Raw genomic sequence first — 25108 nt, forward strand, 5'->3', positions numbered from 1 at the left:
ATGTCGGCATGCCACTTCGTCCCGCTGGCGCATTATGATGTTAGTCGTTTTGCTTTACACATACCCTCGTCATGTGCATGCATGGCACAGTGTTACTGATCGTGATACCCGTGCCAGTGGAGTCTACACCCGGCGCTCGAGGCGGTGGCCATTCCCTGGAATCCCACGGCATACTGTCTAATCGCGGGCTTCTGTGCGGTGTCGCTGTGGATGACGGTGGAACTGACGCTCCAGGTGCTGTTCACGTTCCGGCGCCACAAGGGCCTCTACTTCTGGTCGCTGCTCATCTGCACCTGGGGGGTGGCGCTGCACGTCCTGGGCCTCATCCTGAAGCTCTTCAACGAGAGCAACTGGATCGTGTCGAGCGTCATCTTCAAGATCGGCTGGGTCGGCAACGTCACGGGCTTCTCGCTCGTACTGTACTCGCGGCTGAACCTGGTCGTACACGACCGGCGCATCCGCCGCGCCGTGCTCACCATGATCATCACCGACGCGTTCCTGCTGCACACGCCCATCATCATCTTCGACTTCGGCATCTCCTCGCCGCACCCGCACATCTGGTACCTGCCGATGAAGGTCATGGAGCGCATCCAGGTGGTGTGGTTCAGTGTCCAGGAGACCGTCATCTCACTCATGTACATCTGGTGCACGCGCGACTTCCTCAAGGACGTCTACTCGCGCCAGACCCACCGGGTCATGCAGCTGCTCATCACCGCCCAGGTCATCGCCGTTGTCTTCGACGTCGTGCTTATCACCGTCGACTGCAACAACATGTTCACCCTCAAGGTTGTCATCCACCCCTTCTGCTACGCCGTCAAGCTGAAGCTCGAGTTCATCGTGCTGAACCAGCTGCTCGCCCTGATCAAGCACGGCATCGCACCCAGCAGCTTCCCGGCCCCGGACGAAGAGTCGCCCGACGCCAGTGGACCGACGCCCCCGCGGTCCGGCACGCGGGTGGGCGTCAAGCTGGACTCGTCTTTCGTGAGCACCGATATCACCGCCACCGACGTGCGGGACGCTGCAGCCATTGACATGTCGCGGAAAGAGTCGGTACTTCTGCCCTCGGGCGGACTTGGGCGAGACATGGAATACTACCGGCGAAGGCACAAGACCAGCACTACCGATAACGAGAATGGTGATTCTGGGGTTGCAGGAGGTCATTCCAATCACAGGAACGGATCGACCGCAGCCCAACCGCCCCCGAATCCTGACCCCGATGCAATCGAACCACTTCCACTCACTGGCACTCCATACATATCCCCTTCGCCGCCTCCGCCGCCGCCTGCTCCTCCTCCACCTCCTGACCTACCGACCGTGACTTCTTCACCACCAAGAGCGGCCCCAGAAGGAACATCAAGGCCGTCATTCGAACCGCAACCGCCCGCGCGATCCCTCTCGGACCCGACACCGCTGGGTACCGCGCAGAGGGAACAGGACTCCGAGGCGATTGTCGCCCAGATCGAGAGGCATTATCTGGGGAATTGGAATGGGTAAATTTTAATCAATTAATCAATCAATCAATTGACAACAATAACAGCAACATCAATCTCCCTAATTAACGGTATCCATGTGTCCACGAACAAGAACGAATTGTCACGCCCAGGAGTGGTTCTCGCCTTTTCTTCTCTCTCTCTCTCTCTCTCTCTCTCACACACACACACACACACACACACACACATATATTCATTATAAATACATATATATACATAGCGTGCATGAGCTTGGCTTTGTTTGCGGCTACAACTACACACTCTCTGTAACACCCACTCATCCTCTCACACTTCTACCCTCTTCCGTTGGATGTCGCTGGGTGGGGGAAAACGGGCACAACAAGGTCTCTTCCCCTTCCCCTTCCCCTCCCACCCCCTCGGCTCCGCGAAACGGGCGCTCTGATTGGTGGAAAGGACCGCACCCCAGGCTGCATTTTTGACCACAGCGCATGCTATGGTAACGAGTCCAGGCAGGAATTATCTCACGAGGAAAGATGCCTTTTGGTTTTTGATGTGGCGGTTGGTCGAGTGTCCTGCGCTCACCAGGAGTAATTCGTGGACCGCTAAGGAGCCCCGGGTCCACGCAGGCTCAACCAAACTACAGTGGGGACATGAACACAGGCATCCAAGAAGGTGGATGAAAGCTGCTGGTAGCTCGAAGGGCTGATGCTTTTGTGGGTTGATTGGAAGAGGAACGTAAACAACCGTAGAATTGAAAGTAACAACAACAATAATAATAGCGATCTATAATGCTGGGGGATATTCCCCGGGCAATAGATGGAATCACGGATATGATCGTGCTGCAAATCGCACGTCAAAATCCTTTGCAATAAACCGTCGTCCGGGCTCAGATGGGCGGCTGTTGCATACCAGGATGTAGGAGTTACTCATCCTCTTCTTCTCCCGCTGCTGCTGCTGGGTCTTGCCGTGGTATTGGCTTTGCCGGGACTCAGCCTGGTCGCTTCCTCTGTGGCCAGTGCGGCACCTCCTTTTTGTCCAACCCCCTGCAATCCACCTTTTCCCTTCTTATTCAACTCCTTGGCATGTCCTGCGGTCGTTGGGCTGTTCCAATAGTACACCACCTGCGCGGCCAGAACCGCATTCAACGCAAACCCGGCAATGAATCCGTACAGGATCAGCTTATCGTCCACTTCTTGAATCGTCGTGTAAATCCGACTGAGGCTGCCGAACAAGTAGTTGAAGACGGCGAACGCGGACAACTGACCTGTCCCACCCTGGCTGTAGATCGTGAGGATTTGTGGCAGCTTGCTGGCGATGCTCAAGGCACCGGCGCCCGCTTGCAAGCTCGTCATCTGCGCGTCCGAGACCAGGGTGTCCGAGATCATCAGCGCATACACGGCGCTGCCGAACGCCGCGAGGAAGGCGCCCGCCTGCGCGGTCTTCTTCGAATATACCAGGATCAACACACTGATCACCACATCTTGAATGGCGATGAGAGAGGTCTCGCCGTATGTGCTGAAGGGAAAGCCATTGCGCATGTTATAAGCCAGAGTGATAACGAAGCTGGCGGTTTCCAACAAGTAGCTCGTGAAAGACAGGCCCTCCGAGGACTGGGACTTGACCAACTTGATGATCTGGGGCACCTTCACCACGGATGCGGCCGTGATGATGACGATGCCCAGGGCTTTCGAGATGGCCAGGGAGACGCATTCGGGATGGGAGGCAAAGTCGAGGTCGAGGAGAAGGGCGCTGTGGCAGCGTTCGCCGAGGAGGTTGATGGCAAGGTCATTGAGGGGGCTCGGGAGGTTGTGAGTGATTGGAATCAGATACGGTTTTAATGGGTTCAGGACGAGATCCTGAACTTGGTCCATTGTGATTGATCGATGCGACTTGACAGAGCGAAGCGTTCAAAGCTCGAGAGACTGGGGATGGTCGCTGGGCTCAAGGCAGTAACAGTCTGTTTTGGTTATGATGCCAGGGTGGCCCGACATTCTTGGATGGGGATGCCACGTGACTATTTAGGGGCTTCAGCCTTACCAGCCTCGGCTATGGGCGAATATCTCTTGGCAAGGCTACACCACTGGAATTGCTTAAAAACTGTGACCTGAGCGAGTGAAGACTTGTGTTGCATTATCTATGTGGCAAATGCCTTACCAGCTGTTATACATGGTCATACTATCGATTCACAGACAGTGTACAGATGTTCAAAAATCCCGCTCTACGCTTTGCGTGATACTTTGGCAGACGATCCAGAAGCCGGCACCCTGTCGTCGGCGGCGACGAGATGATAGGTGGCCAGCTGATCGCGGGTTATCGGCGAAGGTGCACCGGCAAACTTATCTTCACCATCTGCGTACTTTGGAAACGCAATCACATCTCGTACACTCGCACTATTCGTCAAAATCACCATCAAACGGTCGAATCCCAGGGCAAATCCAGCGTGCGGCGGACAGCCAGAACGTAACGCCCTGAGCAGGTGTCCGAAATGCTTGACGCGCTCCGGATCCATCTTCAGGACCTCTCTGAAGATAAATTCTTGCATAAACTCGCGGTGTATACGACACGAGCCGCCGCCGACTTCAACCCCGTTAATGACGAGGTCATAGTGGTCTCCAATAATGGACAATGGATTCTTCTTGAACATGGACACCGACAAATCCTGACCTTGCTTGGGAGCCGTGAACGGATGATGCGTGGAGCAGATACCTGCAGATCCGCCCTGTCCTGGTTCAGACTCTTCTGTTGGCGAGAACAGAGGGAAATCTGTTATCCACAAGGCACAAAATCCGGACGGCGCGGGAATTAGACCCTCCGATATGGCGTATTGATAGATATCTCGACGTAGATCCCCTAGAACGGTAGACCCACCAGTAAATGGTTTATCGTCGCGGCTGTAGAGGATCAGGATGTCACCCGGTTCGGGCTCGAATTCTTCTTCCACCTTCGCTGCACCTTCGTGGCCAAAGCTCGCCAAGCCATGGAGCGGCTTTAGAGGATCGAAGACTGCCACGCCGGGGATTCGTGCGCTGTCATTCGTATATCTCGCTGTCGGCGATGCTTCCAAGAATGCTGTGACGAACTTCTGGCTGTCAGCCGGTCCACATCCTTGCATGTTGATTTTCACCATCTCCATGATAGGATCGTCAAGCGACGTGACCATGCCCTTCATATTGGACGGGAGCCATTGATCCACTCGGCGAATCGCTGACTCAAGCCGCGTGTCAGGCTTATCCGAACCAAATCGGGTCATTGCAGTGTCATATGTCATCTGTGGAAAAGCCAGGTTTTGATATTCCGGATCAGCCGATTTGGCCTCGAAAGACGTCGTTAGCGACGACGTTTGCAAAGGCGCAATGTCAGGCACATTAGGCCAGACCGCGTGGATGAGTAGGTCTTCTACGGCCGCCATAACATCAGCACTACTGGCAAATGCCATCTCGAGATCAAGCTACCACAAATTAGCATCGTCTGCTTGGACCGAGTTGGTCCCCGTTAATTACCTGGGTGAACTCGGGCTGCCTGTCGGCTCGGAGATCCTCGTCTCGAAAACATTTGGCGAATTGGAAGTATCTCCAAATTCCCGAAGCCATGAGGACCTGCTTATATTGTTGCGGGCTTTGAGGCAATGCATATGCCAGTCCCCTTTTCCTTGTGGGGACTATGAACTCTCGAGCACCTTCCGGGGTTGACTTGAACAACAAAGGCGTCTCAATCTCGTCGAAATCATTGCGCAGCATATGTTCTCGGATCTTGCCTGCTAGTCGTGAACGTAATCGGATGCGGCGACGAAGGTCCGAGTCGGTTCTGAACTGAAGATGTCGTGACTCTGGCGGAAACACTGTGTCGCACTTCGCAGTCAGGTCGGATGGAACTCCATTGAGAAATTTGTAGGAATCTGCTCTGATTTCGACGTGAGATATCAGGTCGATGTCCCCAACATACGGGTCCAGCGTTCGAATGGTATTAGTTGGCTTTCCACGCTGTGTCGTATCGTACTTTTCTGATGCAGCTTGTTGCTGGTCTTTTTTCGGCGGCGTCAATCGTCTCACGATCGTTCCGGAGATCCGAATGGGGGTATGAGGACGAGCAGCTCTGAAGATGCTCGGCTGCTCTTCAGAAGAATCTTTGTCGCTCGACTTTCTCTTGGCGCCCGGCTCCTCAGCATCTGTCTCATCTCTCAACGGTGGACTTGCGGCAACTTTCGCAGCAGAGACTGAATGGGGGAAAATGACTTGCACAGCAAGCTCTAAACGTGGATCGACGAGCTGAATGAAGTCGAAACCCCTGCCCGGTCTATGCGAAGTAATGTAGCCATACAGCTCCACTCGGCTCTGGCCATCATCAGGCGCAGTCGACAAGGAACTGATGTCGGTCTGGCGTAGTTTTTCCCAGGCAGTGCTCGCTGTTTTAGACGAAGAGATCCCTGATAGAGTTAGGCAGTGTCCGGTTCTTGGAGATGATGATACCTTACGAGAAAAATTGTATCGCCTGAGATCCCCGTTTCCGGTCTGCAGTCTGGTATCTTGTTGCCGTTCACTTCGGATGGGAGATGTGGAATATGAACATCTTGGAGGGAGACGAGCTCGGGTGGGTGAGGGCTGCGTGGAAGAGAAGCCTGTCCGCGAGACTCGTGTGCGAATATATCTGGAGATTTCGATATAGCTGCGTCGTAGGTGGGCTGCCCGCGAAAGAGATCGTTGAAGCTCCATCGGCTATTGCGACAGTTGTCGAAAATCCATTGACGCGAACGATTCCAGAAAATTGATCGGAGTTGGAGAAGCTGCGTCGGAGGTTTGCACGCGCCAACGTCCGATGGCCGCCTGCGCACAAAATTCTCCAGATCGCACTCTGCCTCTCCCTTCTTCTTTTTCTTCTTCATCCTTCCAAGTTTTGAACAAGTGAGTCAACCAGCTCTGCAATTTTGACAAGTGTCTGTGCTAACAGCTCTCCAGATGATGAAAGCCTAGCGTGTATTATACGATCTGTCTCTGCTGCGGACAGCAGCAAGCCCTCTCTTCGGAGCTCAAGTGGCATGCTGTTCGATGTGGTCAGAAGACAATGAGATCGGCGTTCGGCACACCCATCTTGTTACATTAAACGGACGCGATGAAGGCATCTCTGACTCTCATTCTTGGAAAGGACCTGGTTGGTTTTAATTTGATATTTGTGCCAACGGAAGATATGTTGCATTTTTGGAAGAGTTGTCTTGCCTTGCGCCACTACTTGATCAGCTATTTGACTTCGTCGACAGTGTCGGTACCGACTCGAAGCTGTCTTCCATGAATGATCTCCACGCCGCAAGTGCAGCTTTCACCTCTGCCGTCGATCCTCCGAAAGCAACCCTCACATACCCTCGAATGGCACGACTATCCCCGAAACACTTATCTGCGGGACAGAGGAGGACCCCACGCTTCTCGAGCAACCGGGAACAAAATTGCTCACCGTCGATGGGCTTCCCCATCTTGTGGAACTTGAGCATAGCTGTTGTTCCAGCTCGTGGTTTGACCCAAGAACATGACCAGCTATGCTCCTCAACAAACCCTTGCAGCAGGTTCAGGTTTGTTTGGCACAACTTGATGTTTCTGGCTAATAATGCGTGAATGCACCTGTCACTCACAGCCTCCGCAGCGACGACCTCGTCTAGTGTCGACGCAATTGTGGACTGGAGACGCCTAAATTTCCTGCAGGTATCGAGAATGGTCCTATCCTTGGTGGCAATCCATCCGGTTCTCGTCCCGGCCAAACCGTACGCTTTACTTACTGCACCTGTCACCACGACTTTCTTGTAGCCCAGGTTGATGGTGGAGGGTGGAAAATCATCATCTGAGGGCAGTATCGAGTGGAAAAGAGGCCTGTAGGTCTCGTCCGCCAGAATAGTTATTCCTTTTTCTTCTGCCACTTCGACGAGGGCTTCGAGAATGGGTCTGGACACTATGGCGCCCGTGGGGTCACAGGGGTTTTGGATCGCAATCAATTTCGTCTCGTCCCTGATCAATGTCTTGAGCTCCTCAATATCAAGCTCCCACTTTTTCACTGGGTCTGCGTTCCACCAAGTAACGTTCGCGCGCAGAGAGGCAGGTATTTTGTAGAGCAGCTCATCAACCGGGTGTTGGCAGATGACATGATCCCCAGGGCCTAACAGCGCCGAAAATACTGTATAATCTGCAGCGGCACTTCCATTGGTTATAATAATGTCATTTTCAGTCACTCCTCCAGAGCGGGCAGAGTACAGGGCGGCTAGATTGTTCCGCAGTTCAACATTCCCCAAGCCCGAATCATTCTCTTTGAGCTTTAGTTCGCTCAGTGACAAGGCCTTTTCAGATTGCTTTCTATCCTCTGAAATGTCAAGAAGCTCAGACAGGGAGATATTGGAGGCGGCCGAGGACAAAAGATCGTGTTTGGCTGCAGAGAGATGCTTTTCGTTCCACTATTCACATTGTTACCCAGAACGTCCACCGGTACAAGTCCAGTGACTACCTACCTGGATCACTTCAAGCGGTTCGATCGTAGCCATTTTGGATTTCTGGGGCGACTCGAATGATATGCTCAATCGAGAATGAATAGACTGCGACGTCGTACAGACAGGTCTCTATACAGAGTCACCTTCAGGACTGATTTGATTTTCTTTCAAACCACGGCGGTGCGGAGATGCAGCCAACTACCCCCCACTTTGGGCCACAGTGGTGGTGGTGAGGCTACAGATTCGCAGCGCCACATGCTCTGTGGCTAGGGTGATGTCCAGCTCGTATCTCGTAACGTGCTTGGGACCCCCCCGGACTGGAGGCTAATAGGCTACCACGACTAACTGCCGGGGCCTGTAACGATTGGTGGGTGCCAGCTGAGACGGCCCCTAGCTGGCTGCAGCTCGGCCCATTGGCCTGCGGCCGACGGCCGATCCTAGGTACGTGTTAGGTATCAGGTCTCCCGTCCCCGCCCCTACAGGAGGAACCTGCCACCGGTTGTGCATTGCGCTGTTGCAGCTTGTGTTGTATGCGACATTTGGACCTTTCCAGTTCAGATCCCATCTCCTCCCGCTGCAAATTGCGATGGTGTGATATCTTTCTACTTCTGTTCCTCATCTCTCGTCGCATTATCCTCCTATCGTTCTTCCACCCACAACCACGATCTACCTCCCTCCTCTCCGCCTTCCGCTCTCCTGACATATCTGTTGACTGGCAAGCTTCCGTCTGCAGGCGCCAGCCACACGATCTACCACCTCCGCATTTGCAAAGCAGACGATATCGCCCAGTCCATTCTCAATGAACCTCCATGGCGTCGCTACAGCCCTCTTACTTGTCGCACCGACATTACTCGCCACAGCCTATCCCAATGACACTTCGTCGGCGTTGATGCAAGATCCCTTCCTTGATTTGGTCGATGGGTGCCCACCATGTCCTAGATGCTTCGATTGCCACTACGACGAGTTCAAGTGCCTGCAGTTTGCGAGCTGCAGTAATGCTAATGGGAAATGTGTCTGTCCTCCTGGATTTGGAGGTGACGACTGCGCGGAGCCATTGTGTGGCTCCTTGTCTGATGGCAAGAATAGATCACCAAGAAGAGGCGATAAATGCGATTGCAAAGACGGCTGGGAGGGCATCAACTGCAACGTGTGCACGTCCAACGAAGCATGCAATGCACTGATGCCCCTGGGCCAGGGTGGTGTCTGTTATCAAAAGGGCGCTTTGGTCCACGAAAACTACCAGGTGTGCAATGTCACGAACAAGGCGATCCTGGACCAGATCGACCCTCGGATACCAGAGGTTACCTTTTCCTGCAACGCCGAAGAAGCTACCTGCAACTTCCAATTTTGGGTCGATCACAAAGAGTCGTTCTACTGTGCCCTCGACAATTGCACCTGGACATATCAGGATACGAACGTCCGCAATACCACGAAATATCAATGCGAAAACATCAAGTGCTCTTGCATACCGGACCGGTTCTTGTGCGGTGAAGATGGCTCTGTCAACATCGACGAGTTCCTGGAGCAAGAGATCAAAGGCCCAGCTTCGTTTTACTCACAGCACACCTATGGCGGTAGCTCTAAGGACGGCAGTAGGTTCGAGGAACCGGCGATGAACAACCTGATATCTATGATATTCGGCGACGAGTATATCTCGCTGCAATGTCGTGCAGGGGAATGTCTCTATGAGACGGATGTGCCGGGGTATACGAGACCAATTAAAGAGATCAATACACCTTTGATAGCTGGAATCATCGCTGGCTGTGCCCTGCTCATTGTTGCCATCACACTCATCTCGTGGTATCTTTCGAGAAGGGCGGCACTCAAGCGGTGGGGGGCAATTCGACTGGGTGAAGGGGGTGAAAATGACCCCTCGCTATCAATGATCAACCACACCCCGATGGCTTTGCAATTTGAGAACGTATCTTACGGTCTAAAGGGAAAAGAAATCCTCTCGGGCATCTCCGGCATTGCCCACCCGGGCCAGATCACGGCCATCATGGGTGCTTCGGGCGCAGGCAAGTCTACATTTCTCGATATTCTCGCTCGCAAGAACAAGCGTGGAACCGTTCTGGGCCATATGTATGTCAACGGCGAGAAGATTCTTGATGGGGAATACCGGAATGTGGTGGGCTACGTCGACCAGGAGGACACTCTTCTGCCAACTCTGACTGTTCATGAAACTATTCTCACCAGCGCACTCCTGAGACTGCCGGCCGATATGGGCGTTTCTGTCAAGGAGCAGCGAGTCATCGAAGTCATGCAGCAACTCGGAATCTACCACATCAAAGACCAAGTGATTGGCTCAGAGGAAGGAAACGGTCGAGGCATTTCCGGTGGTGAAAAGCGACGCGTTGGTATCGCTTGCGAGCTTGTGACTAGCCCAAGCATTCTCTTTCTCGACGAGCCAACTAGTGGGCTGGATGCGTTCAATGCTTTTAATGTAGTTGAATGTCTGGTCACACTGGCCAAGACATACAACCGGACTGTCATCTTCACCATTCACCAACCTCGCTCGAACATTGTCGCACTATTCGACCAGCTCATCCTTCTTGCCAAAGGGCAGACCGTCTATTCCGGCCCCTTTTCAAGTTGTCAATCATACTTTGATCACATTGGCTACTCCTGCCCGCCGGGTTTCAACATTGCAGACTATCTAGTGGATCTGACCATGCACGCCAGTCTTCCACGTTCGCCTATATTTGAGGATGTTCCGAAAGATTTGCTCGACCGAGACGGTCCCGGGACAGAGTCAAGCAGTACGCGCGCCGTCAAATCCATTGCAAGCGTTTCAAACGTGAGCGTAGAGAGCCCACGTGAGGCCCCGACGCGAGGAAAACCGAAAAGGAGAATTTCCCTTAAGCAAAAGCAGGACCGACAATTGTTCACTCGAAAGAAGACTACTGGGAGTGAGACTCCGCCAACACCAAAGACCGATGATGAGGACACCGTGATGGGAAGAGCAACTGGCAGCATGCGGAGCTGGTTACAAATGTCGAGGAGAGATGGCTCGAACCCCCCACCCCTTCTGGAAGATCCTGACGACATACCACCAGACGCGAACACTGATCTAGACATTTTGGTGACCAGTTTCAAGAACTCCGATGTGGCCCAGACGATTCACGATGAAATTACAGCCTCCATTCAAGCCGCATCTGCGGCAAACGGCCATGGCGGGGGAGAAGCTGTAACTGAAGCTGTTACAGGCTCGATTAAAGGTTTCCGGCGAGTCAGCCTTCCACGACAGTTTTTGATCTTGTCTAGGCGGACCTGGAGGAATCTGTATCGCAACCCGATTCTGATGTTGACTCATTATGCTGTTGCTATTTTGCTGGCAGTATTGTCAGGATGGCTCTTTTACGGGGTTACGGACGACATTGGCGGATTCCAAAATCGACTCGGGCTCTTCTTCTTCCTATTGGCACTGTTCGGCTTCAGCGCGTTGACCAGCTTGAACGTCTTCAGTGCAGAGCGGCTGATCTTTGTCCGAGAACGCGCCAACGGATATTACTCCCCCATTACTTACTATGCTGCGAAACTCCTGTTCGACATTGTGCCACTTCGACTTATCCCACCTATCATCATGGGCGTCATCATCTATCCAATGTCTGGGCTGCTCCCGAAATGGGGGGTTTTCTTTACCTTTATGCTAATATTGGTTCTGTTCAACTTGGCAGCAGCAGCCATCTGCTTGACGATTGGTATCGTGTTTAAAGATCCTGCCGTCGCCAATCTGATTGGTAGCTTGGTGATGTTGTTCAGCTTATTGTTTGCTGGCTTACTCCTCAATCTCAACCACGATACTATTCAAAAAGCAGCCCAATGGCTGCAAATGGTAAGCATCACCAATCCTGCCGGGTAGAACTTGGGCTAACCCTCAACACAGTTATCCATCTTCCATTACGGATATGAGGCTCTCATCGTGAACGAGGTGGCCAAGCTGCGCCTCAAAGATCACCGATATGGCCTTGATATCGAGGTGCCAGGAGCCAGCATTCTCAGCGCCTTCGGATTCGACAATCTGGCATTGTGGAACGATGTCATTGGCCTGGGTGTCTTTGCAGGAGCATTCATCATCATCGCATACGGTGCTATGCATTTCCTGCTTGTCGAAAAGAGATAACGGTAGTAATGAGGGGTCATCTAACGAGTTTCCCGTTGTGTGATGGTTACGCAATCATGCATCCCCCGGCGTCCCAGGTACATTATGTAGACAAATTTGGCGGAGTGAGGGTCACAGGGCTGTAAACAACGGATATACATATATACATTAATATGACATGGACATCACGATCTTTCGCGGCTGCGGGTTGCTTTTTCAGTGATGCTATTTCTCTGTGGTTACGAGGTCCGGCCAATCTCGGAACCGTACATCTCGAAAACAAGGGTATGAGACCGACCGGCAGCCGCCCGATCTCGGAGACGGTCATTATGCGGGGAGGCACGGGGTTGACCCAGTCCCGCCTGTCTAGTTGAGTTCGAACTCCTGACAAGCTTAAGAAACACTTCTCTTCACCGCACGACGTGAGTACTTGCTCGCGGTGAAGTTTAAAGCCCGAGTACGCGTCTCATCAGTCTCAAAGAGGACAATGACTGTACTATTTCGCCCGTGTTCTCGCTGCATTGCCCAAGCAGCGACCGGCTATGGTGCTCGACTCGGAACCACCTCGCGGAGCTTCTCTTCGTCATCCAAGAGATTGAGCTCACCACCAGCCGACCCAAAGGCGATCGCCGAAGCGTTTCTGTCCAAGTTCTCCAAGGGCCAAACATTTGTGCGAAGTCAGCTGCTGGACGCGAACCAGATCCGCCTCTTCTCACTCACTCTCAATCGACCACATCTATGGCCCACAAGCTCCGTATCGTCGGTTAAGACGCTCGAGGAGGCCGAGCCTGTCCAGGGAACTCCCATACCGCCAGCTTATCATCTATGCTACTTTACACCAGCTCAACTACCTGGAATATTGGGACTCGATGGCACGGATGCGAGTTTCAACCCGGACCCCCCCTTCACGCGACGCATGTGGGCGGGCGGATCATGTCATTGGCCCGGTGCCGACCCTAATTCACGCCACCAGGCACTCTTGGTGGTGGGTGACACCGTCACTGAGGTCACTAGGGTCTTGAGCTGCGAGCCCAAAGTCATTAGCAAGACGGGGGAGAGCATGCTCGTGGTGGGCGTGGAGAAGGAATTCCGCAATGGGAAAGATGAGCTGTGCGTCCTGGACCGGAGGAATTGGGTCTTTCGCATAGCTCTCGATCCCTCCAAAAGTGCTCCTCTAGTTCCTAAGCCGAAGGAATTGTCGCAGGCAGACCTTGACAAGAGCGTCGAGGGAAAACTATGGCGGGAATATAGCCGCGACGAAGCAATGCTGTTCCGATTCTCGGCATTGACATTCAACGCCCACAGGATTCACTACGATAAGCCCTGGGCAACAGAGGTGGAGGGCCACAGGAATGTGGTTGTCCACGGTCCGATGAATCTGATTGCCATGTTGGATCTTTGGCGAGATGAGGCCAGTGTCTTTCGAGGTGTGGGTGAAGGGTCAATGCAGGACGACCAGGTTGTATATTATCCGCAAAAGATCGATTACCGGGCGACGAGCCCTGTATACGCCAAGGAGCCCTACCGGGTATTGATGAACAAGGAAGCGGTGGAAAAGAAAGAGGCAGAGACAAGGGTGGTGAGTAACGACGGAACGGTGTGCATGAAGGGGACGGTGACGGATTGGTCTTTGAGCAAGTAGCGGCGCACCCCAAAAAAGCAAATTGAGCGGTCGATGTGGGAGAACTCTGGGCGAGCTCTTAAGAAGGTGGCTGTTGACTTGCGCTGCTCACCAACCAAATTAGGAGCGGAGTTGTCATGGGATGAGATAACGATGGGCCATCTACACTTGAGGATTCTGTTGGGGGAGGGTGGCTGAGATAGCTGTAAGGGCAGGGATCAAGGGATCGGTGCATCTACGGCGTCTTTGACCTGCCTATTCGGTGGGCTCTTTGTCAAGGCGTGCGTTGCTGAAGGGGAGGGTGGTGAAGATGGAGATGAGGAAAGGGTGTTGTAGGTGGAGATGTTGACGATCCAGTGAAGAAAGTGTGGAGAGAAACGAGTCTAAAGAGCCTAAAGAGCCTAATCCTGCCTACTGTACCTATACGAACTCCCCTCCGGGTGCCCCTAAGGGATACGGGGGTTACCCCGGGGACCTCCGTAGCAGTACAGGCTCGCTAGGGCTCCCTAGCCCATGCTGGGCGCCAATTATTGTCCCCACGGAAGTCACCATCCGCTGTCCTGTCGGCGCAGCTAGCGGTGATGTGGTAAAGCACCTCTGCCCCTCCGCACTTTCTTCGCTCCTCCTCTTCCTCGCCCAGTCCGCCCTCATCTCATCTGCGACACTCACCCACGCTCCCCTTGAGCTTCACTTACGTACATCATTCAGCGGACATCATCGTGCCCAGAGTAACCCGCATTTCAAGATGGCCTTCGCTCACCAAGCCGCCTCGACAGCCGTATAATCCCCCGGCACCCTGCTTGGTGTGCTTTGACCATTCTTCCAGAAACTCTCGCTATGACGATTACCTTCCCCCCAGTACCGGCATGATTCCACAGACGCCTTCGTCGACCGTTCCCCCAGATAGCTCTGCCCAGCAGCTGCTGCGTCTGGGGAAGCCCTTCGTCGAGTTTCCCCGGTTCAGTATCCTCGCTCTTCAGAAGGAGAAGGACCAGGACGGCAACCCTCTTCCTTTCTCCGAGTGGCTCACCAAACGTCTGCAGCTGGGACAGCCGTTTGTCATTGCTGACTTTGACAAACTCGACACCTGGCCAGCTTCAGGTCCTCACAATGGACACCAACCGGGTTTTGGTATCGAGCGCCTGATCGAACTGAGCACCAAGAAAAATATCCCCATCCGAAACTGTAGCACCGGCCGGGATCTGTCCTTCACCCTCAAGAAATTTGCCGACAGCGCGAGGCAATCCGTCGCCGGATTCCAGAACCTCTATGCCAGAGACCTGCAATGTCCGCAAGAGTGGCTAGAACAATGTCGCAGGATCTTGCCAACAGAGGTCCAATGGGGTGGGAGGCTGGATCTTTTCCAGTGGCTCCCACAATGCGCGAGGAGTGAAGTCATGATGGCCTACGTCGGCAGCGAAGGGAGCAGTTCAGGATTTCACCGATGCTTCTCGAGCACAGTCGCCTTGAACTTGCTCGTCGAGTCAGACGATCGTCCCGTGGTGTGTATTGGCACAGACTTCGACTCACAGAAGAAATATGACGCCTTTATGTGCGCCCGTGGCGCCTCACCTCATCTAGACTGGATGAACCTGGGATCGACGGAGCTCGTAAAAGCGGACTTTCCTCTATATGCCTACGATCAACGGGTTGGCGATCTGGTCGTCTTCCCTCCTGCCACAGCCCACCAGGTTTGGAATCCCGCCACGCTTTCGGCCAAGGTGGTCTGGAACATCCTTCATCCTCTGTCACTTGAGGTGGGATTTGATTACGTCCAAGCGCCCTTCAACCGCCTCTGTCATCCCGATGTCGCCCGCACTAGCCTCTCGTTGGCGTATGCTATGTTATCTCTGCTCCAGGAGGATCAGACGATGAGGAGCTCCCCAGTACCACTCCCTCCCGATCTGCCTCTCCTCTCACGCTTGTTTCGTCAACTAATCCATGACGAATCCATTGAATCGCCTCCTGTCACACCAGTGACTTTGGTGCCAATGCAGCAAGGGACCATTGCAACCTGCAACTTTTGCAGTACGGCCATTTGGAACCGCCACGTGCGATGCACTCAATGCGCGGATTTCGATCTCTGCCTGCTGTGTTATCTCAACGGCCGTTCTTGCGAACATTCCGAATCCTATGCATGGGCAGAGCTAGTGCCGGCGGAACAATGCACAAGGGTCCTCAACCGGGCTCGAGAGATTCTCGGATTCCAACCCGAGGAGCCACGGACGCTCGACAAGCGTAAGACCTTGGGGACGGCGGTAAATGATCTAATGCGCGCCAAAACATCAACGGCAAGCAGACTGTGCCACCTCTGCCGGATCGACCACCCAGAATGGAAAGGGCGGCGTTGCGATAAGTGCAACGCCTTCTTCTGTTATCGAGGCTTATTTCGACATTTTGACCAGTATCCCTCAGAAGTTTTACGGCACAAGGGACTGTGGACTTGTCCTAAGTGCACAGAAACGTGCAATTGTCGATGCTGCCATTTCGCTACAGCGTACGCCAAAAAAGAAAAGCCTGTCAGCAAAAGAAGAGTCAAAGCGTGCGACCCTCGTGGTAAGGCGATAGGCTTTGCCGACAACGTATATGATCAAAAGCGTGGAAATCGGCGAGATTCCAGCCACAATGGCTCTGGGGGTGGGCCTTTACCCGGTGTGGCACAAATTACGGGCAAGAAGCGGGCGATCTCTTCCTCGGCAGATCCTGGCCCTACGACCCCGCTAAGGAAGATGGAGTTGCCCACACCCGAACCTGATTTCTCAGGGACCAGGCTGGCGTTGTCAAGGGAAAGCTCTGAGTTCTTGATGGATGGCCCTTTTGGAAGCGTCAATGGGACGCTGCCGACGCTGTTGCCGAGCATGAAGACATACCCCGACGGCCCCGACTTCATGGTCAGTCCGACCGACGACAGGCATTCGCAAGTCAGCAGCTCGCCTGGGATTGTATCCCTGGCCTCGGCGGCAATCAGCTCGAGCCGCATAACGTCCAGCATTCAGAACAATACCCTCCCACCAATACTGGGACATCCTCCTGCGACCAATGGCTTGTACCTCTCGCAGCACCACACCAACGGCAGTTTCAGCACCCCGCCACCCTCCGTTTCGACGGCATCTCCTACAAAGCTTACTGCGTGCTCGAAAGAGATCAACGCCCCTACCGCCGCACTAGACGCGTCAATTGCTCAACTGCAAACGCAATTGGTCAAACTCAAAAGGTACGAGGAAGAGTTCATCGCCTTGAACCTGGACGACAGTCGCAAGATGCTGGCAAGGCAGGTGGCCGAACTGGAGAGCCAGATCAATGCAAAGAAGCGGGAGAAGAGTCTCATCCTTATTGAGAGGTTGAGGAAAGAAGGATTTGGTGGGTTGGCGGAGGTGGTGGGCAAAGAAGTTGGGTTGGGTTTTGATGCAACGGGGCCCCTATCATGACGGGCGTGATGTCAATTGTCTCGAAGGCAGGTCCGAATTGGTTGAACACTCTGCACGTTGGTCTTGTTCGACAATGTCACTGGAGTGGGCTGAGGTTGGCAGATCTCAAAGGGGAAATTGGTGCTTTCATATATTGACGCTAATCATTCTAGTTTCTAGCGTGCAGTCGAGCGGGATGACCAACTCTTTTATATACCCCGGGAATGGATTGTGTTGATAGGATTAACGGACATAGCAAATGATTTCGTGCAGTGCTTGGGTCGATGATGAAACAGCGATAAGTAACCGTCCGTCGAGGCTACGCAGCGGAAGCATGTAGGAAATCAATCAGTGTAGCTGCTCCGGTGCTCTTACAGAGCATCGCGTTTCCGCATCGATTTACTTATCAGTATAGAGGCACTGGCTGTTCTCTTTCGCCATGTTTATAGACACAGACAGGATCCCTGGCTGTTGGAAGAGATCACGGTCCCAACATCCTTGGTTGCTGCTGCTCACTCACTACTCAAGTTTCAAGATGAAATCGACGAGCTGATGAATGCCAGTGGAGGAAGAAGAGCGAGATGAAGCATTGCATTCTCGAAAAGAACGTGACAAAACTATACACGGTTTCTCAGCAGCCCAGTCACCTGGCTGGGGAAAACCACCCCGTTTCAACAACATATGTACGCACGACGGGGACTCTATTCGATAATCATGCAAATTCTCGCGAACCCTTTTCTCTTCTTCAGCGGTCTCTCGGCGTCGATGACCTCCTGCAAGCCCGTCTTCATGTCCACCTCGATCGGGTCCCACGCCCACTTGTCCCGCCAGAACACAATCCGATGCCCAACGTACATGACGAGGAAAATGGGGATTCCGATGTAAGCCGTCAAGAAAGACGAGGCCGACCATTTGCTGGGGAAGAAAACGGTAAAGCCGTTGATCAGGCAGAGGATAGTGAATGCGACCATCGCGATCCAGGCGCCGTAAGGTTGAAGCCAGTTGCGGTAGATAGGCTCGATCCCTTGAGCCTTGCAGGCCTTGCGGAAGCGCAGGTAGATAATCATACAGCAGACCCAGCTCGTCATGCCCCATGTGTTTGTTAGGTTAACAAACCAGTTGAACACAGTAGAGCCGGACGAAGCGACGTTGAGGTAGGCAAGACCACAAAACAGGGATGAACAGCCCACGGCCATATATGGCACGCCCCAACGGTTGCAGGTTTTGAAGATGCGTGGAGCAGAACCTTGGACTGCAAGGGAGTAGAGCGCGCGCGAAGAGATATAGAGGAAAGAGTTGCCGGACGACCAGGCCGAGATCAGAATCACGGCGTTGACAATGGACGGGAGGGTGTGAATTCCAGCATTGGCGACGGCGACGACAAAGGGCGAGGATTTGGCACCGGCTCCGCCGTTGGTCAAGCGCGGATCGTTGCTGGGGCAGGTCACGCCGATGGCCAAAACGCTGAGGACGTAGAAGATAACCAGACGGTAGAAGTAGCGCTTGGAGGCGAGGGGTAGGTTCCGTCGTGGTGATTCCATTTCTCCGCCGGTCACGACCAGGAGTTCCGGAGCAAAGGTAAAGGGGAAAACGGACAGAACGACAGTTTCCCAGAAGGAGACAAAACGACCCGTATTGCCTCCAACGATATAAGGATGTGCGGCGCCCGGATCGTTCCAGTACCTGAACCCCAGACGATCGTGACTAGGTCCACCACCCCAAAAGAGGATGAAGCTCAGGATGAGAAGACCAGTCATTAAAATGACCTTTGTTCCGGCGAACCAGAATTCCGTCTCGCCGTAAAATCTGACCGGGAGGAAGTTCAGCCCGATGATGACAACAAGCATAATGGTCATCCAGACGGCAATGTTGACGTTATTGGGCCAGTAGTTGATGACGAGACCGGCGGCCGTGATTTCGTACGGGACAAGAATACCTAGGGCGTACCAGTAAAGGTAACCCAAAGCAAAGCCCATAGAGCGAGAAACGTATCGGTATCCATAGTAAGACATGGTCCCGCCGTGGACGGGCAGGTAGGCGGCGACCTCGGTGATGGCCGTCACGACACAATATACCAAGAAGGTCATGATCACATAGGCTGCCAGGATGAAGGCCGGACCACCCAGGGCAAGCGTTTGACCAGAACCGACGAAGAGACTATAGGGAAAACCAGTCAGCCCGTGCCCTTTTTTTGTCCTTTGAGAAATGGTGTAAGTATTCCACATACCCTGTACCAATAGTTCCACCCAGAGCGATCATTTGAGCATGTCTGCTCTTCAGGCCACGGTGAGTGGTGGCATATCGTTCATCAAGCAGGTCTGCGGCAATGATTGACTCGACCACCGACGACTTCCGCCCACTGATGGAGACTTTGCGTCCTTTCTCGTCCACGACACTTCGGCTCTTGACGGGTTCAATGCCCTTTTCAGGGTCATACTCGGCATTGTCCGCCATGTCGCCGTCAGGGCCTCGCAGCCTCAGCTGTGCCTCCTAGTTGGCAAATGTCAAATGCTCAAGAAGGGCCCTGTTGTGAACAAGGCAATGGCCACTCGCTGTAGTGAACAGGCCAGAAGAGATGGGGAGGAGGAGAAGCGAGCAGGCGCATGGCCGGGGAAGAGGGTCTGAGGGCGACCTCTTTATAAGTCGACAGGATCATCTGAGGTGGTACTGGTGGTAGCATTATGGTAGCGTGCCAGGGATGAATGAGGTTTGGAGCTGACTAGGATCGAGGCCGAAATGCTTGCCTGTCAGTGGTTGTTGATAACGGAGAGTGGGAGTGCGTGAGTGGGAAGTCGAAGGCGAAGTGTAAGACTCGTTTCTGGCGTCTTGGCTGCGATTCTCCCGTTTCTCCCATTTCTCCCCCCCGGTCAGTTTTCTGCCTTGGCCACCCGCCGTCCACGCCCGTTCCCGCTGCATATCTCCTGCCCAGAGCTCCTCCATTGGGCAATTTGTGTTTCATTCCCAGAGGCAGGATATAATATCCTCTCCCGGACGCTGCAGGAGCATCGGTGCCCCGATGATAAGCTCAGGTGGAAGGGAGTCCCGACGGCCCAGCCTCAGCCTCAAGCCACTCCAGAGATCCGATCGAAGACCACTCATCAGTCGGTCCCTCCTGAGAAGCTTGTGCACGACCGTAATGTTGGACGGGGGCCATGGAGCCCGAGAATCCACCGTCCCAGGGCGTCGCATATTCTCTGGGAGTCTCGAAGCGAGATCCGAGTCGCCGACGAGAGTGCTGATGCTGCATTGGCACCGGATTATTTCCTCCCTCCCCCTGCAGACCCCGGAACGCGCCACGTGCCCAAGACCACCGTGCTGGTAGCAGATTTCCGCTGCAACGGGCTTTGCTGAGATAAATTTGGTCGGGCCACGATTGCGAGGTGCGTCGGCAGATGCGTCTGAGCAGCCTAGAGAGGCTGGTCTGATAGGCGAAGGAGCGGTCCTGGCATCCCTATCTCAGGCATAGTCCCGGTCGCCACAAAGAGGGAGTTGGCTCGTATCTCTGTCGCCCCACGGTCTTCAAAGTCAAATTTCATGCCCATTCTCAGAGGAGAAATTGTCAGCATTGGTCCGGGCTGGTGGGTGTTGAGATCAGCAGCCTTGCAGATCGTGCCACACCCCAACCCGCTGGGGGCAGATATGGACATGTGCGTCATTGTTCTCGGCCCTTCAAGAGATTCGAAGCATTCGAGATAACAGATTGTGGCTTGCATCGAGCGCTCAAATCCATCTTTCCAGACCCATCGCTGCTGGTCTTGGCTTCTCCACGCCAGGTCCGCACTGTCCATCGACCGGATGGGAGTACGTGGTGTCGAATATGTGACAAAGTATGAAGCTGCCATGCGAAAGAAAAATACGCAGCCTCAAGCTCTTCCTGGAGACCAATGAAAACCATTTTGCTGGCTCACGCGTTGGCAAGAAGCCTTTGCACCGGACATGCCCGCTAGCTCTGGACCTTGTTGGTGCATCAAACAGCTCATGCTTGCTCAAGTGTTCGTCTGCTGCTGGATAGATGAATGTAGTTTCATTGATTCTGGCTGCTAGGTCAAACGTGTTTCATTTTGAGAAGATCGGCAGAGACCACTCACGATGTTGACGGAAGGTGAGTGAATGAAAGTTAATCGATATCAGCCCAGAGTATTGAGGCTCAAGTGCAGGGCTCACTGTACTCGGACTCCCAATGGGAATCTGGGTGGTGCTTGCTATAATCCTATACGTTGCCTCCAGTTCATTTTCACAGACAGCAAAGCTGGGGAAAGTCCCTGGTCCATGGCTGTATGCAGCAACACGATTCAGGCTGGCTTTCGATGCCTGGCAGGCACAATCTATTCACACGGTGAACAAGCTCCACCGAAAGTACGGTCCTGTGGTACGGATCGGACCAAATGAAATCTCATTCAATAGTCTGTCTGCGCTTCGAACGATATATGGCGCTGGAAGTGGCTTTGAGCGGACTTCTTTCTACCATATGTTTGACGTTTATGGCCGACCAAACCTCTTCACTTTCGCCTCTGGGAAGCTCCATCGCGAGCGGAAGAAGTTGATTAGCCATATGTATGCTAACCAGAATGTTCTCGGCATGGACGCCGCCCAGCTGGTCAAGAGAAAAGTGATGGGGTTTCTGACACTTCTGGAACGTGAACCTGCTCTCGGGAAGGAGATCTTTACAAGCTTACATTATTTCTCCTTTGATGCGATATCCGAGTTCGTGTATGGCCCGAATTACGGAGGAACGGCGGCGCTGTCAGGATCCCAGCAGTCCCGGGAACTCATCCAAGACATCCTCAACCCAGCTCGTAGGAGATTGGCATGGTTCGCCATTTACTTTCCTACCTACACAAGGTGGATCACGACCCGCACAGGTCTCCTGGAGAGAGTGCTGACTTCCATGGGCCTGATGCCTATGCGGAAGCCTTTCACCTACTCTGGAATTCGTCAGCATGCATTGAAGGCATTCTACAGTTTCAAAAATGCCCCGGCTGCTGTGCAAGCCAAAGCCAGCGAAGCCACGGTCATTGGCCGCCTCTTCAAAATGCGCGAAGAAGCCGGTCTGTCTGACCTCGACATTGCATCCGAATGCGCCGACCACTTGCTGGCCGGCATTGACACGACTTCAGATTCCCTCATGTTCATGATCTGGGCCCTTTCGTTACCTCAACATAAGAAATACCAGGACAAACTCAGGGAGGAGCTGTCGCACATCTCCGTGGACAGCCAGGGGCTTCCAGAGCCGAAGGATCTGACCCAGCTTCCCTACCTGAACGCGGTCGTGCGAGAGTCTCTGCGCCTCTACGCACCTTTGCCTGCGTTTGAACCGCGATCTTCGCCAGTCGACACGGTAATCGACGGCTACGAGATCCCTGCAGGCACAATCGTGGGCATGTCACCGTACTGTCTGCATAGAGATGAAGGCGTCTACCCATCTCCATTGGCCTTCAGACCGGAAAGATGGCTCACAGATTCCGGCACTCTGATCCCTGAATCGGACCCCAGGAATCGAAATTTCTGGGCCTTCTCCAGTGGCGCACGTATGTGTATCGGAATGCATCTGGCCAACGCAGAAATGCTCACCCTCCTAGCGGCCTTGTATCGGAAGTACAAGACTTCTGCAGAAGACCCCGACACGTCGCCTGGTATCACCAGCCGGTTTGAAATTTTCTGCGACGAGACGATGCCCAAGATGGTGGAACATGAGTGTCTGATTGACTTTGTGGGGCTGGAGACCAAGTGATTGATCGAACACAGAAGGTGAGGGAGTCGAAAGTCTCATCGGTCGTGAAGACAGAGCATCGTCCACATGTGAGCGGACTCGGAGTACAAGAGTGATTACTCTAGCCAAAGCCATCAAGACCAATACGAAAGCGCTAAGACGCGTACCAGGCAGAACTCCAATGCGCATGCACGAAGCCGTGTTTATATGATGCCAGGGTCCGCCAACTCAAGTTTGTCCCTGAATTCATGTCACACAGGCGCGAAAATCCTGCCGAGAGAACGACGCTGGCATCCTGAGCTCGTACATGGCCGTTTGAGAGGGTCTGGCAGACGGGCTTCCCAAAGCTTTACCGCGAACACCGCAACTGTGATCGAGTGGTTCTGTCACTGTATCTTAAATACACTTTCCAAAAACATTCTACTTCCTTACATGAACACCTGTTTGCACATGACCGAAACCTCTTCACTCTCCGTCGGGGAATTGTTCTGTACACACTTGATTGCGACGATGTGCATTACCGAGATCTGGAGTTATCGAGAATGCGGATGTTTCTACAATCACAAGACCCTGTGCCGATCTTACCGCAGAGGGCAGACGCCGTGCTGTGCACCGAACATCCAACACCGTGTAGATACATGGCTCGATGAGACTGCAGGAGCTCCAGAAACCTGCCGCCCCCAACTTGCACCACGAGCGATTTGTCTCGAGCCGGGAGACTGCCCGAATCACCGGGTAGTCGAGAAGTCATTTCTCAATCAAATCTGCGAAGACTGTTTGCTAGCAGAGCTTGACGGTCTGCCATCTAGTCTCGGCAAAGATGCCAGTGCTCGGGATGTTCCAAACGCCGACTTGGACAACAGAGAAGGACTCATTTGGGATAGCGAGGTGAAGGTCGAGATCGAGGACTCAAATTCCGAACCCTCAGCAAGTCAAAGTGCGGCCGAGGCATCAGTGCATAGCCGAGAGGCAGTGGATGAGGACAGGATGATTCTAGAAAGCCACGTCGAGATCACAATCGAAGATGAGCATCACAACATCGTCACCAAAAGCCCGGCTTCTCCAGAGCAAATAGCACATCAACGAAGCGGTCGATCACAGCTGTCGTTGATACAGCCCTCTTCATCAAACAGCCTCCACGATAACCTTTGCATAACCAATTCCAGACCTTCCGGAAGCAAGAGGTATGGACGTGCCTTTCAGGGAGTCAATGTTGCAGGCTTCGACCATGCGTATCCTGACGATGGCATCAATCTTCAGTCGTTGCACCCCTCTCCCCAACCGCTATTTCGGGGAAGGTCTTTGATGTGCTCAAATCTACCTAGGACCCAGGTGCGCAAGGCAGACGCAGGTAGCACTCCAAAGCCATCCAAAGAAAGGACTGGTATCAAGGGCCTCGCCAAGTTCCAAAGTCTCAAGAATCTGTCGATGTCCTTCCGCGTCGCCCCGAGGTCGTTGATGGTCGACTCTGCCCAACGTGGTAACTCGGGAACAGGTCCAGCATGCCCATCAAGCTCTCTACAATCTGACTCAAAGGATTTGTTCCGATGGAAAGGTTCGCCTCCAATTGGAGGGACGAGTGAATCCGTGTTTGGTAGCTCTGAGCAACTTTCCGACAAGATCCACGACAGCATTCCGAACCCCGAAGCGCAGGATACACCGATCATCCCGCCTCGGAAATCGAGTCTGAAGAATTACCTCATGCAAGACTTCACACGGACAAGAGCGATGGTGCAGCCACGATCGGGCAGCCGCTTCAGAAGCCTAACCCCCAGCCCGACTTCTTGGTTGCGAAAACACGCTGAGCCAATCGAAGAGATAGATTCAAGTACTCAGGGATCGGTGACGCATTCTGAAACGACATTTGAGTCTGCTTCTGGAGCTAGCAGCCTGGAGACCACTGGAGCTGGGGGGATCAAGGCCGAGAAAGCCTTCCTGATACCTAGCATACCCAAATCGTCAACCATGAATACCATGCGAGCAATCATCGATGGCTACATTGATCAAGACGAGGCAGGACGTCAGCCGCCTCTATCACGCGAGGGGGCTGGTCCTCAAGGCTGGTGGACAGGTGGGACTGAGATGTAGGGGAGCCATATGCTTGAGGCTTTTCCACAACAGCAATCGCATCGCGGGGAACGTCCTGGGCGGGAGACACGGAGCACCGAGTCGGTCTAACGTCGTCCATCTCGTTAAGGTCGTCAGGGTCAACCTTCTCTCCACCTCAACCTGTCCCCAAGATCATCATCTCGGACAGACGACTTGCCACTGGTTTTGAATTAGTGCTGGAAAGAGCACGAGCAATGGAGGAATCTGGATTCAAAGCGAGGAAGGGTGCCTAGAATCATGGAGCAGAA

General features: G+C 53.5%; 9 protein-coding genes across 9 annotated transcripts; 6 read left to right on the top strand and 3 right to left on the bottom strand.

Annotated features, from left to right (window-relative positions):
• AYL99_04491 (hypothetical protein) lies at positions 1-1494 on the top strand (the record flags this gene model as incomplete). The annotated part of the gene is made up of 2 exons (XM_018836005.1): positions 1-39; positions 118-1494. 2 exons carry the CDS (start codon positions 1-3, stop codon positions 1492-1494), a joined length of 1416 nt encoding a protein of 471 aa, XP_018695655.1.
• Positions 1495-2377: 883 nt separating this feature from the next.
• AYL99_04492 (hypothetical protein) lies at positions 2378-3322 on the bottom strand (the record flags this gene model as incomplete). The annotated part of the gene is made up of 1 exon (XM_018836006.1): positions 2378-3322. The coding sequence occupies one exon, from the start codon at positions 3320-3322 to the stop codon at positions 2378-2380; it is 945 nt and encodes a 314-aa protein (XP_018695656.1).
• Positions 3323-3669: 347 nt separating this feature from the next.
• AYL99_04493 (aspartate-tRNA ligase) lies at positions 3670-7965 on the bottom strand (the record flags this gene model as incomplete). The annotated part of the gene is made up of 4 exons (XM_018836007.1): positions 3670-4899; positions 4952-5874; positions 6894-7878; positions 7933-7965. 4 exons carry the CDS (start codon positions 7963-7965, stop codon positions 3670-3672), a joined length of 3171 nt encoding a protein of 1056 aa, XP_018695657.1.
• A 745-nt stretch (positions 7966-8710) lies between these two features.
• AYL99_04494 (hypothetical protein) lies at positions 8711-12034 on the top strand (the record flags this gene model as incomplete). Its single annotated transcript, XM_018836008.1, has 2 exons — positions 8711-11746; positions 11798-12034. 2 exons carry the CDS (start codon positions 8711-8713, stop codon positions 12032-12034), a joined length of 3273 nt encoding a protein of 1090 aa, XP_018695658.1.
• A 466-nt stretch (positions 12035-12500) lies between these two features.
• Positions 12501-13655, top strand: AYL99_04495 (hypothetical protein; the record flags this gene model as incomplete). The annotated part of the gene is made up of 1 exon (XM_018836009.1): positions 12501-13655. One exon carries the CDS (start codon positions 12501-12503, stop codon positions 13653-13655), a length of 1155 nt encoding a protein of 384 aa, XP_018695659.1.
• Positions 13656-14500: 845 nt separating this feature from the next.
• On the top strand, positions 14501-17062 carry AYL99_04496 (hypothetical protein; the record flags this gene model as incomplete). Its single annotated transcript, XM_018836010.1, has 1 exon — positions 14501-17062. One exon carries the CDS (start codon positions 14501-14503, stop codon positions 17060-17062), a length of 2562 nt encoding a protein of 853 aa, XP_018695660.1.
• Positions 17063-17742: 680 nt separating this feature from the next.
• Positions 17743-19495, bottom strand: AYL99_04497 (hypothetical protein; the record flags this gene model as incomplete). Its single annotated transcript, XM_018836011.1, has 2 exons — positions 17743-19198; positions 19269-19495. 2 exons carry the CDS (start codon positions 19493-19495, stop codon positions 17743-17745), a joined length of 1683 nt encoding a protein of 560 aa, XP_018695661.1.
• Positions 19496-21221: 1726 nt separating this feature from the next.
• On the top strand, positions 21222-22772 carry AYL99_04498 (hypothetical protein; the record flags this gene model as incomplete). Its single annotated transcript, XM_018836012.1, has 1 exon — positions 21222-22772. The coding sequence occupies one exon, from the start codon at positions 21222-21224 to the stop codon at positions 22770-22772; it is 1551 nt and encodes a 516-aa protein (XP_018695662.1).
• Positions 22773-23261: 489 nt separating this feature from the next.
• AYL99_04499 (hypothetical protein) lies at positions 23262-24839 on the top strand (the record flags this gene model as incomplete). Its single annotated transcript, XM_018836013.1, has 1 exon — positions 23262-24839. One exon carries the CDS (start codon positions 23262-23264, stop codon positions 24837-24839), a length of 1578 nt encoding a protein of 525 aa, XP_018695663.1.
• Positions 24840-25108: the final 269 nt, after the last annotated feature.

This window comes from Fonsecaea erecta (assembly GCF_001651985.1).
Source record: "Fonsecaea erecta strain CBS 125763 chromosome Unknown Scaff3, whole genome shotgun sequence".
Taxonomy (NCBI): domain Eukaryota; kingdom Fungi; phylum Ascomycota; class Eurotiomycetes; order Chaetothyriales; family Herpotrichiellaceae; genus Fonsecaea; species Fonsecaea erecta.